Genomic DNA, 12,319 nt, shown 5'->3' on the forward strand with positions numbered 1-12,319 from the left:
TGGCCCTCTTGGCCACCTGGGCACCCTGCTGGCTCCTATCCAGCCCCCTCTCGACCAACCCCTCCAGGGCCTTTTCTGCCGGGCAGCTTTCCAGCCCCTCTGCCCCACGCCTGGAGCGCTGCGTGGGGTTGTGGTGACCCCAGGGCAGGACCCGGCCCTTGGCCTTGTTGACCCTCACCCAACTGGGCTGGGCCCATGGATCCAGCCTGGCCAGGTCCCTCTGTAGAGCCTTCCTACCCTCAAGCAGATCAATGCTCCCACCCGGCTTGGTGTCATCTGCAGACTTGCAGACGGTGCACTCAATCCCCTCATCCAGGTCATTGATGAAGATGTTAAACAAAACTGGCTCCAACACTGAGCCCCGGGGGACACCGCTTGTGACTGGCTTCCAACTGGATTTAGCTCCATTCCCATGAGAGCTCAGAAGATCTGGCTGCCCACAGTCCTGCTCCTCTGTGGATACCTTCCCCCAGGACTCAGCTCCGTATTTGCATGACAAACTGCAGAAATGCCCTGTTATCCTCACTACGTCCCCATGTGTCCTGGGATCCCACCAAGCTTGTGGATTTTTTTATGCAACACTTTTCTTCTCCTCTGTTCCTCATCTATGGCAAAGTGCAGATGCCTCTTTCCACTCGCGATGTAGCTGCATTTGGTAAAACCCCTAGACAACAGGGGCTGGTCAATATTTGTAAAACACACAATAATTTATTACAGGGATCTAGGGCAATATGAAGCGCTTTAATAAATGCACGGCCACCTCCCCAGGGTCAACCTGTGACGCAGGACAACTATTGGGAATGTCTTGGTAGGCAGGTGAGACCCAAACCCCTGGTCCTAGGAGAAGCTTAACCTCATGTCAGTTGAGGTATAGGGGAATCCTCATGAGTTAATAACAGTGGAAAGGCGTTGGTGGAAAGCAGCAGAGTTGAGGTCTGTTTATGCCGAGCTCTACTTCTGGGGCACAGCCACAACCCTTCTCTGAACGTGAACCCGTGCAGACAACGCCAATGACAGCGGTAAGAAGAGAAGCAACCCTAATCATGTCTCTAGCACTTCCCAGACAGAAAAAAAAAAATCACTAGTTCCCAGGGGAAGGAGGGACAGCTGAAGCACAGAGAAGTGAAATGATCTCGCAGAGGTAGCGCGGGCAATCCTTGACAGCCAGGAGCAGAAGCGGCGTCTCCAGGCTCCCCCGTCTCTGCCCTTCTGGCACCTCGGTTCGCTTCTGCCTGTGCAGGCTGAGCATCAGTGCCCCAGTGACATCTACTTTAAGGCATTCCTCATTAAAAGTGCTCCAATCTCTCTACTGAATTTATAATACATGTATATTTTTTCAATATTCAGCAATCTAGCGATGCTTTAAAGAAAACGAAACCTGTCTTGGCACTGATAGCTGCTCCCGTGCAATGTCATTAGCAGGCACAGCTGAAAAGCTCCAGTGTTGGAAAGACCCTTCAGAGCTTATGCTAGAAATGATGCTCCTGGCACCCTCACGTGGTGCCCACCACAGCCTGAGCAGATGTCACACCGCAGCATTCACTAGGAAGAAAGAGATGGGACTGCTTTGCTTTCTCCTTCCCTCTGACATAAACCCCCTTTGAACTCAAGAACAAAAGATGCCCACTCCTGCTAAAATCGCCTGTTTATGCTGGTTCCCATTTCTAAGACAAAGTTTCTCCTACGGGAGCTACTTACTCTGGGTGGCTGAGAGGTTGGAGAAGGCTGCCTTGGTGCGACCTGCTAACCACTCCAGGCTCTCGTGCATGTTGGCCAAGGCCTTCAGGTCGCTGACGTCCCGCAGGATCTCCTGTTGAGGGATGAGTTTATCTCCCAGGTTGCCAATGAGAACTTCTGACTCTTTGCCGAAAGCAGCCCTGAAATGCAAACCAAAGCCACCCTCAGAAATGCAGCACAGGACAGCAAGGGGCAGACAGCAGTTGCACCATGGAGAAGGTCAAACCAGCCAATGTAGACCTGTTCCAGCGTGGGGTCTCAAGAACGTTGCCTGGTGGAGTTTTTGAAGTCTCATTACAGTGAATGACACCACTGTCTCAGGGAGGGTTTTTTCCATCGTTCTCCCCGCATTTACAATCTCTGAATTTCACCTCATTCCTCATAATTACAAACTTCACCCCAATTCCACACCACAGCTCTTCCCCCCCACCCAGCATTGACACCTTGCTGAGACATGCAGGTGCTTTCCATGTCTCCCTGGGGTATGTACAAATAACGCACACGCAGTAATTTTAATCTTTCCTTGTAAATCAGCTCTTACAATCCCCGAATCACTTTTTTTTTTTCCACATATCTATCAATATAAATACCCTGCGAAACCTGATGACTTACCATGACAAAGTGACAAACAAATGATTTTGAGTATCAGTCCGTGCATTATTTTACTTGCACAGAGATAGATAGCACCTGGTGAAAAAAGATGACCAAGACAAACGTGTTTACCCCCAAAAAGCTGAAAAAAAGTACTTTCAGGGTTTGTATCTGCTCACTCCACTGTCACGTTCCATCTTTTGCATTCAGATTTAGCTTTCCCAACACTCGTCTCCATGAAGAGCATGTTCGGCCATGTCCCAGAAGTATTTGCGTGGCAAATATTCTCATCGCTTTTGCAGGTAAAGGAGGAGGCTCTGGCATGACTTTTCGTGTACCATCAGGATGGAGAAAATCAGGACGTGGTTCCTACATCTAGTTACAACAGCTCCTGGCTGAAACCAAGTGCATTTCATTGAAAGACTCTAAGTGACGGCACAACCTGGGGGTGTTTAGTCTGGAGAAGAGGAGGCTGAGGGGAGACCTTATCACCCTCTACAATAGCCTGACAGGAGGCTGTAGCAAGGTGGGGGTCGGCCTCTTCTCCCAGGTAACGGGCGATGGGACGAGGGGAAATGGCCTTGAGTTGTGCCAGGGCAGGTTTAGGTTGGACATTAGGAAAAATTTCTTCCCTGAAAGGATTTTCAAGCACTGGATGGGGCTGCCCAGGGAAGGGGTCGAGTCCCCATCCCTGGAGGGATTTAAAAGCCGGGCAGACGAGGTGCTTAGGGCCAGGTTTTGGGGGTGGGATGGCAGGGGTAGGGGAACCGGTTGGGCTTGGTGATCTTCAAGGTCTTTTCCAACCTCAACGATTCTATGATTTACCATGGTCCTTGGTACCCTCTTCCCATCATTAGTTGCTCTTTTTGTTATGAATTTGCATTCCACTTTCATTCAACTTTGCAGATCTCCACTTCCTGCCATTAGCTCTTTTATGAACTTACAATGAGGAATCATGCTGCTGAGCATAATAGCTGCAATGAGCTGCAGCAAAATAATCCCATCAGTGGCATTTTATGTACTATCTAAGCAGTTTTATTGCCAGCGTCTCCCTAGATTTGTGGGACTTCACTGGTACTCGAGGAAAAAAAAAAAAAAAAACAAGAAACAACAACCCTGAAATGATTTTAAATTGCTCAATTGAATTCATTAAAGGCAAAAAATAAAAATAGCCTGCGTTAAAAAAATCTCTTTGAGGATTTTCTTCTGCTTGACAATAAAAAATATGCTGCTTAGACTGTATCCCGCTTACTGTGCTTTGGGAGGAATCCTTATCTGTTGGCTGCGTCGGAGGACTGAGACAGAGGAACATCTCCAGCGCCAGTAGACTATGGCAGTGGTAATTCAGCTGTTCCTCCTCCCCATAAGATGGGGTTAATTTGGTCCTCTCAGGCTTTTGGAAATATATTAAATCCTTTCTGAACTTCAGAAAAGCCCTCAAGAGGCCTTCCTGGCTGGGCATTTCTTAGAGGCTACCAAGCTTTGGGGACTGAGGACAGCTGAGTAACTCCTCCAAAGTCCAAATGGGCATCTGAAGGTGAATACAAGGTTGAACTGGGTGGATGAGCTCACAGCCGGGCTAGACCTTTTTTTTTTTGGGGTAAGGCATGATCATTCTTTCAAGTAAAACACATTATTGACTTCTACAGCAAACATGAAACACCTCACTTAGCCCTACCCACCTACAAACACTCAGATATCCTCATCTGTCCCTGAGGAGCAGAAGATTTTTCATAGATCTGCTTTTTCCCCTCCAACCAAACCACTCCTGTTGACTATCAAATCCCGCTGGCAACTGCATCAGTCTTGGCAGTGTTAGGTTTGTGGTTGGACTCAATGATCTTGAAGGTCTTTTCCAACCTAAATGATTCTATGGTTGTATGATTCTATGAAAATCACTCAGAAATGTAAGAAATGAAACATTTGGTGAATTCCTACTTTTGTTAACATGGCTTTGCCATACAAAATGCCATAGAAAAAGCACTTCTTTGGGAACCACAATTTGAGAGCTGTTAAATGAGGAGTCACTACCACGCTGCTGCCCACAACCGTGCTTACAAATTGGGTTTTATCGCAGGGACAACTCTTCTGCCTTCCCACACGCAAAGAGAAACAGTTTTGGCACCGCTTTGGGCGGGTAGCCTGTGCATGAATAATACAGTGCTTTCAGTCAGGCTGGGAAAAATCTATACAATACAAAGCACGGTGCATTTCCTATCTTTGCTCCTGGGAGGAATACAAATAAGGTCTTCTATGGGCAGCTCTACTCTAAAGTCTTGTTGGGATTGATGCGATGCCACCACTTGCGGTAAACTAACAGAAGTTTGCATCAAAAGGGCAGCAAATAAATTTAATTGTTTTCTTTAATACACAGCCTTGACCGCAGAAACTCCAATACACCCTTTCGCACAAACGGAAACCTCTAATAGAGACAACCTCCAGCAAGCAACTCCCTTTTAGAAGATAACTATGAAGAGTTCTGGTGGATTCCTGTAATTTCCATTTAAACCTGCTGTTACCAAACATCTCCCTGAAGCAAATTTTCGCTAGTTTTCTGGATGCCTGCTTGAGAGAATATTCACTACATGCCTGCCTTTGTCTTTAGTAAAACTGCAAGGGTGAACACATAACAGGAAGGATATAAAAAGCCAAATAAACGGAATACCCAACCCTAACTCTGCTCTTTTGAATACCAGCATTAAAAAAGCATTTCAGACCTTTGATTCCCATACAGTTTCTCAACCAAAAGTTGTGACATTTGTATCTGTAAATGTGTATCTAAGAGAGAGCCAGCACTTACAAAGAGATCATAGCATGATAGAATGGTTTGGGTGGGAAGGGACCCCTAGAGGTCACTCAGCCCAACCCCCCTGCAGGAGCAGGGACACCTTGAACCACATCAGGTTGCTCACAGCCCCGGCCAACCTGGCCTGGAATGTTCCCAGGGATGGGGCCTCCACCCCCTCTCTGGGAACCCCCTGCCAGTGTTTCACCACCCTCAGTGTAAAGAATTTCTTCCTTAGATCCAGTCTAAACCTCCCCTGCTTCAGTTTAAAGCCATCACCCCTTGTCCTGTCACAGCTGGCCCGACTAAAAAGCTTGTCCCCTCCTTTACTCCGGGCCCCCTTGAAGCCCTGACCGGCCACACTCAGCTCTGCCCGCAGCCTTCTCTTCTCCAGGCTGAACACCCCCAACTCTCTCAGCCTGTCCCCATAGCAGAGGGGCTCCAGCCCTCAGAGCATTTTAGTAGCCCTCCTCTGGTCCTGCTTCAACACTTCCATGTCCTTCTTGTGCTGAGGGCTCCAGAGCTGGACGCAGGGCTCCAGGGGAGGTCTCCCCAGAGCAGAGCAGAGGGGCACAATCCCCTCCCTCGATCTGCTGGCCACACTTCTCCTGATGCAGCCCAGGGTAGGGGGTTCTGGCCTCCCAGCGCCCATGGCCGGCTCATGTCCAGCTTTTCATCCCTCAGTGCCCCCAAGTCCCTCTTGGCAGGGATGCTCTCCATCCTCTCTTCCCCCAGCCTGTACTGATACCGGGGGTTACCCTGACCCAAGTGCATGACCTTTCACTTGGCCTTGTTAAACCTCATGAGGTTCACACCTCAGCCACCTTCTGCATTTTATTTTTGAGGTTTTGATGGTTCAGTTGGTACCCCTGGTTGAATTACCACCATTTTGAAAATTCATATCCCATCCTACCTTACCCACAAAGTTTGCTTTGGACTTTGCCAAAGCTTCCGAGAACAAATAAAAGATCCTGCAACTTTTGTTGAGCACCCAAAGATGGAAATTTCCAGTCATGGAGATGATGTATTTTAGGAAGCGAGAGAACCTCATAACCAAGTGTTTCATAACACAGTGTTTTACAGACCTGTAACAAAAGGCAATGCTCCATGCTCCTGTGATTAATTCAGCTGTGCATATACCTGCACTCAAGACGGAGATTAATATTGCGTACCAACTACACTGCAAATAAAATAAATTCAAGTGCCTTTCCTCACTGTCCAGCTGTGTCTTTGTGGGAGCTTGCTCTTCCTTATATCGATATCCGATGCCGGTGCCACTCCGCTTCATCGCCCTTCAGTCTCGATTCCCTTGGGATCCGTGTGCGCTGCAATAGGGTTTACTCTTCGATCTCCGCTTTGTCAGAGCAGGCCGGCTATGCTAGCTTAATCCTCAAATTAACAAAGCACCCCATTTTGTTTCCGTTCATTAAACCATCTTAATTTCTAGATTTTTTTTTTACTTTCCAAACACAGTGACCAGCAATGTGTCAGCTTTAGATCTCATGGATACTGCATAGGATGCATAGAGCATCCTTAGAATCAGAGAATCGTTGAGGTTGGAAAAGCCCTTTAAGATCATCAAGTCCAGCCATTCCCCTAACCCTGCCATCCCACCATTAAAGCCTGTCCCTAAGCACCTCGTCTGCCGGGCTTTTAAATACCCCCAGGGATGGGGACTCAACCCCTTCCCTGGGCAGCCCCTTCCAGTGCCTGACAGCCCTTTTGGGGAAGAAATTTTTCCTAATGTCCAACCTAAACCTGCCCTGGCACAACTTCTGACCGTTCCCCCTCGTCCCATCATCTGTTACCAGGGAGCAGAGGCTGACCCCCACCTCGCTACAGCCTCCTCTCAGGCAGTTGTAGAGGGCGATCAGGTCTCCCCTCAGCCTCCTCTGCTCCAGACTAAACACCCCCAGTTCCCTCAGCTGCTCCTCATAAGCCTTGGGCTCCAGACCCCTCCCCAGCTTTGTGGCTCTCCTCTGGACATGCTCCAGCAATGCAACATCTTTCTTGTAGTGAGGGGCCCAACCCTGACCCCAGCAGTCAATGGGCAGCCTCACCAGTGCCCAGGACAGGGGCACAATCACTTCCCTACTCCTGCTGGCCACACTATTCCTGATAGAAGCCAGGATGCCACTGGCCTTCTTGGCCACCTGGGCACACATCCTTGGCATGGTACCAGCAGGGATGGGGAGAGGCCAGTGTCCTGGTTCCCCAAAGAAGTCTTCTGCAGGCAGACGAAGAAGTCTTCTGCTGGCTCCCTCCAGCAACAAAGAGCAATGGTGATGTTTTTAAGGGATGAGCTGTTAATAAAATTAAACAACCTATTGAACTAAACTGCCTGGAAACAGAGGGACTGATGACAATACACGAGGCTTCCCCTCATCTGTATTTCAGCATATACATGAGAGGATGGGAAACTCATACGTGAGGGAAGAAAGGCCAGGGAAGAGCATGTGTGATAAATCAAGATGACCTGTGCTACATTTAAGGCACTCTGACCGTGCCAGAGCAGGGCTGAAAAGCAGCCAAGTGTCCACATTAATCCTGCAGAACGAGGAAGGAGGTCTCCGATGTACCCTTGGCAGCAGCTTTATGTTCACTTACTGCTCCTCTCCCTTTTCTCTGCCAAGAAATTAGTGTCAATTATCCCTTTGGCAAATAATGCCAAGGAAAAAGCTCACCGGGAGGGTGCACGGAGCTGTAGGAGGAGGGGGGGACACCAAGCCACCCCCTTGGGCGTTCCCCCAGGAACACGCTCACCCAACAAGGACCCCCTGTCCTTTCCCACATCCTGTCGACCGCAGACCTCAGAGGGATGCTTTCTGCTGAGCATTGGATGCTTGCAGAGGAGAAGCAACAGAATGAATTTAAACTGCAGCTAAGAGCAGCAGGCAGAGCTGGGGCTGTAGAGGAAATACCCTAAAAACGTCTATTAAAGTGTGAAGAGGACCAAGATGCAAATGCTCTAGGAAGAGCTGGCAAAACAAGGATTACCGCTTTCTCACGGTGTTGTACCAAAGCCACATTAAATTGAATGTCCATTGTGAAAACAATTACTGGGTAAAAAGCTTGCCATATAGCAACTCAATATGCTACCTAATATAAAGCGCTTAAATTACCTGTATTATATTTTATAAATATATATAGTATCAAAACATGATGCACATTATAATGGAAAGATGATAACGATAGCATTTGCATCAGTTGCATTGCACCTTTGCAGCTTCTTTGGGATCAGTTGATTTTTTCTATGTGTTTATGCCATATAGGAATGTCTATAACCCATTTGTTTGCTATTCTTGCGCTTGAGCCATAGACCCAGCCTGGAGACCATATTTAAAAACTGTATATAGAAATTACCCCGGCAGATAGGTTTGCCCTTGACAAATTCAAAGAAATTCCTATGATGGTCTTATTTATAAAGAAAGAGAGAAACGGCGGTTTGTCGCTTCGTCTTGCACCCGAATATGTTCAACAATCATAATGAACCCACGCAAGCACCAAACCAAATAACCCACGTGGGCTTCTTCTGCAAAGGGAAGCCCTCTGAAATGATTTGCTGCCTCAAGAACAATAAAACCCAGCCCAGCCATCTTCCCGCAGAAGACGCCGTTTTCCTTGTTTCAAAGCTTCAGCACCTGAAGGTATTTTAAAAATTCAGTCCATGAGGACACTTCTCGCAGCACATCCGAACGGCGCTGTAGTCCTGATGAAAAGCTGCTGCAAGGGACCCTCGGTGGATATAAATTCACCCCGCCAACCTCAGGTATTCGGCTTTAAAGGACTGAAGATCCAGCCCATCCTACAAATGACCCAGATTTCAGGTTCATTGGGATTTGCAAAGCCTCGACAACAATTTGTGCATCTCTATTAGGGACCGGCGCGATCGGCGCCAGCACTCCCCGGCAGCTCCAAATCTCTGCTGAGAGGTCGCAACACTGTCAAAAAGCAGACGTCGCTAATTGACAATTTGAAGCTGCAACATCACACGCCATCTTCTCGCTTAAATTTATTTGAATATTCTGCTCTTGTTAAGTTTATATTATACAATTCATCACAGCAGACAAGGAAGTGTCTTGGAGTATATTGTGTAGCTCTAATGATGTGATTTAGCGATACAGAATCTTGTTAAAGCAGGAGCTGTTATTAAGTCTTTGTGGAGAAGCTGAATCTCCACGTTTCCGCTCTGCCCTCCCCCACCATCCCTGCTATGCAGTTTAGGGGCGCACACATTACCCCAAAAAAGTATGGTGGAAGAGCTGGGCATTGCTGCGCTCATTCCAACAGATGCAATTTGTAGGATTAACGAATCTGAAGCTGGGAGATTCTTCCTGGATTCAGGTTCAGAATACACGTAATGCTCAGAAAAACCCCAAATCCATCCCAAATCCTCCAAAACTTCTTTGCCTTCACAAGATAAGAAAACACAGAAGGAAACTTCTTGGATACAGAGGTGCCCTGTGAAGATCCAGGTGCTCACTCAGTTTTACACCTCTCGGATGAGACTCCTGATAGCAATAGCATTTAGCATCGGCTGTCGTAGGATCCAAAAAAAGAGACCTAGAAACCCATTTCACATAAAGAGGTAGACTGTCATCAAATGGAAATGACTCACGCCTGTGGTTCGCTCAGGTTCATAGTCCCAGTAGAGGGATGAATGGTCTACAGTCTGCTGCCAATCTTCCAAAATCATCCTTCCACCCTTTAAAAGGACTGTGAATATAATAAATAGAGCCTGAGAAATTGGAGGGGGAGACCTTTTATTCTTGAGAGCAGAAGAAACAAGGAAAGTGAGACAGAAAAGCTGCAACCGAGAATGGGAGGGAGAGCTAAGAGGTAAAGAAAGGGAAAGCCTTCCATAAAACATCAGGGTTTCAGAGAAGGACCACGTGGCAGGAGAAACACTAAGACACCAAAAGAGACTAAAAATAATGGAAAGCTCCAAAGCCAACACTACAAGGAACACCTACCAGACAGCAGATGGAACAACCTGAGATTTAGCTTTTGATGAAAACCTTGGCCAGGGCCTTCTGGCTGCCCAGAGAGGTGGAACAAGAGAAGACCACCCTGCCCCAAGGTAGGACCTGAACTCCATGCTTCTGCCATCATGGCTCTCCCTTTGCACCAAGGGAAAGACTTGATGGTCCAATGCAAATTGTCCCACCTTCCTTTCCAATTCTGCTTTTCAGGCTTGCACAGACTGTTTATTTACTCAATGGGAGGTTTAGAGGATGTTGAACCCTTTGGAAACAGCTGAAGTAATTCAAGCAGTGACCAGTCCTAGGAGCTCTGTACCAACCTTACTGCCCTCAAACACCCTCTGGGGAAGAGCTCATGAGAGTCTTTGTAATTCACTGCGGTGCAAAATCAAGCCTCAGACCACTAGGCTCCTTTAACTTTGCATCTTGCTCCCAGGACTAACCAAAGCTTTGCATTTGGAGTAGAGATGATGTGCTTGATCGCCCACCATCATCTACGTGTGCTCTGCCCTGTGAAAAAGGAAAGGAGATTTCATTCTCTGGAGGGTACCCTGGTGTTTTTGCTGCTTTTGGAAGGATGATGTGCTCTCCCAGGGCACGAGTGAGATGTGCTGCATGCCCCAAGGGAGCCCAGGTGAGCTTGTGGTTCCCGTGACACAGTCCCAACATCCATCCAAAACTGGAAGGTACCTTTCTCGCTCCCATCATGCTTTCTACAGGGATACCCTTTAGCCCATCCCTGTCTTAGCCTGACATTTTTCTCTTGCCTACCAGTGACACATTTCCAAAGCAGCCCCATCTGCACGTGGGCTCCAGTTTTACACTGGAAATACAGTCAGAGCATCAGCACCGACTAAACCAGGGGGAGAGGAGATCCTAATAAGCAGCAGGGAACATGTAACTGTTCTGACCCATGGCATTTGGGATGATTTGGTGAAGGATCTGCTGTTGTACAGGTATCCTTTCACGTTGCTCGAATAACTCCCCCCCTCCTTTTGGTGCAGAGCAAGCGAGGACGAGCATCCTCAAGTCAGCAGGAGATGCAGGGGAGGAAGCAGCAGGCTGCTGGAGCACCCTGCAGTCAGGGTTATCCTCACTGAAAAACCAAAAGCAGTGAAAGAAGAAGTCATGCAGTACATGGAGATGCTGAGAAGTGGGGTTTTGTTGCTCCATTAACTTTAGCCTGAGAATCTGATCCCAAGCTCAGTGTTCAGGAGCTTGCTGGAGTCAAAAGGTGAGAGGGAAATCACCATCCCTCCTAACACAGGTTTGGTATCTCAGACCTGCAAGCAGAATAATCATAGAATCATAGAATCCCAGGTTGGAAGGGACCTCAAGGATCATCTGGTCCAAGAGCACAGCCTAGACAAGATGGCCCAGCTGCGTCTTGAAAGTGTCCAATGTGGCGGAGTCAACCCCATCCCTAGGGAGATTATTCCAGTGGTTGACTGTTCTCACTGTGAAAATTTTTCCCTCTCATGTCCAATTGGAATCTTCTCAGGAGTAATTTGTACCCATTACCCCTTATCTTTTCCATGTGACTCCTTGTGAAAAGGGAGTCTCCATCTTCTTTGTGGCCACCCTTTAAATACTGGTACATGGTGATGAGATCCCCTCTGAGCCTCCTTTTCTCAAGGCTGAACAAACCCAGCTCTCTCAGCCCATCCTCATACATCAGGCTTCCCAGTCCTTGGATCATCTTGGTGGCCCTTCTCTGGGCCCCCTCCAGCCTGTCCACATCTTTTTTGTATAGTGGGGACCAGAACTGTAATCTGGCTGTGGTGTGACCTTCAGACCAACGTTGGGTTTCCAGGGAAATGCGTTGTCCCGTGAATTGCCACTATGCCTTCCTTGGTGCCCCAAAGACGTGGTTTTCCTTGGGTGCACAGGGCCCCTTGCCACCCCTTGTGCTGCAGAGCCGTGCTGAAACCCAAGAATTTCTGCTGTAACTCGAGTGTGACCAGATCTGAAGCTCTTTTTACATTACTTTTCCTCATCAAAGGCAAACCTGGAAATGATACATCTTTGGGTTTTATCACCAACATATCTGATTCAGTAATGAACTGAAGGCTAACCTTTATAAAGCGATAAGGGCAGCGTATTTCACACTCGCCCCAGTGCCAAATAGCCTTCAGAGCTTTAAAAACTAATTATACGAATAGAGGCATGACTTTTCTTTCCTTTCTCCCCTTGCCAAGTTCTGAGCCACTATAATATGCTCAAT

At 47.8% G+C, this 12,319-nt stretch overlaps 1 protein-coding gene across 2 annotated transcripts in view; it reads right to left on the reverse strand.

Annotated features, from left to right (window-relative positions):
* The window catches only part of EXOC4 (exocyst complex component 4), a 456,935-nt gene that overhangs the window by 64,108 nt on the left and 380,508 nt on the right, over positions 1-12,319 (reverse strand). For both annotated transcript variants that reach the window (XM_035903884.1, XM_035903885.1), the window contains exon 15: positions 1,699-1,877. In XM_035903884.1, coding sequence (XP_035759777.1) covers positions 1,699-1,877 — 179 coding nt within the window. The remainder of the gene's footprint in view (positions 1-1,698; positions 1,878-12,319) is intronic.

Source organism: Egretta garzetta, unplaced genomic scaffold, assembly GCF_000687185.1.
Source record: "Egretta garzetta isolate BGI_Z169 unplaced genomic scaffold, ASM68718v1 scaffold260, whole genome shotgun sequence".
Taxonomy (NCBI): Eukaryota; Metazoa; Chordata; class Aves; order Pelecaniformes; family Ardeidae; genus Egretta; species Egretta garzetta.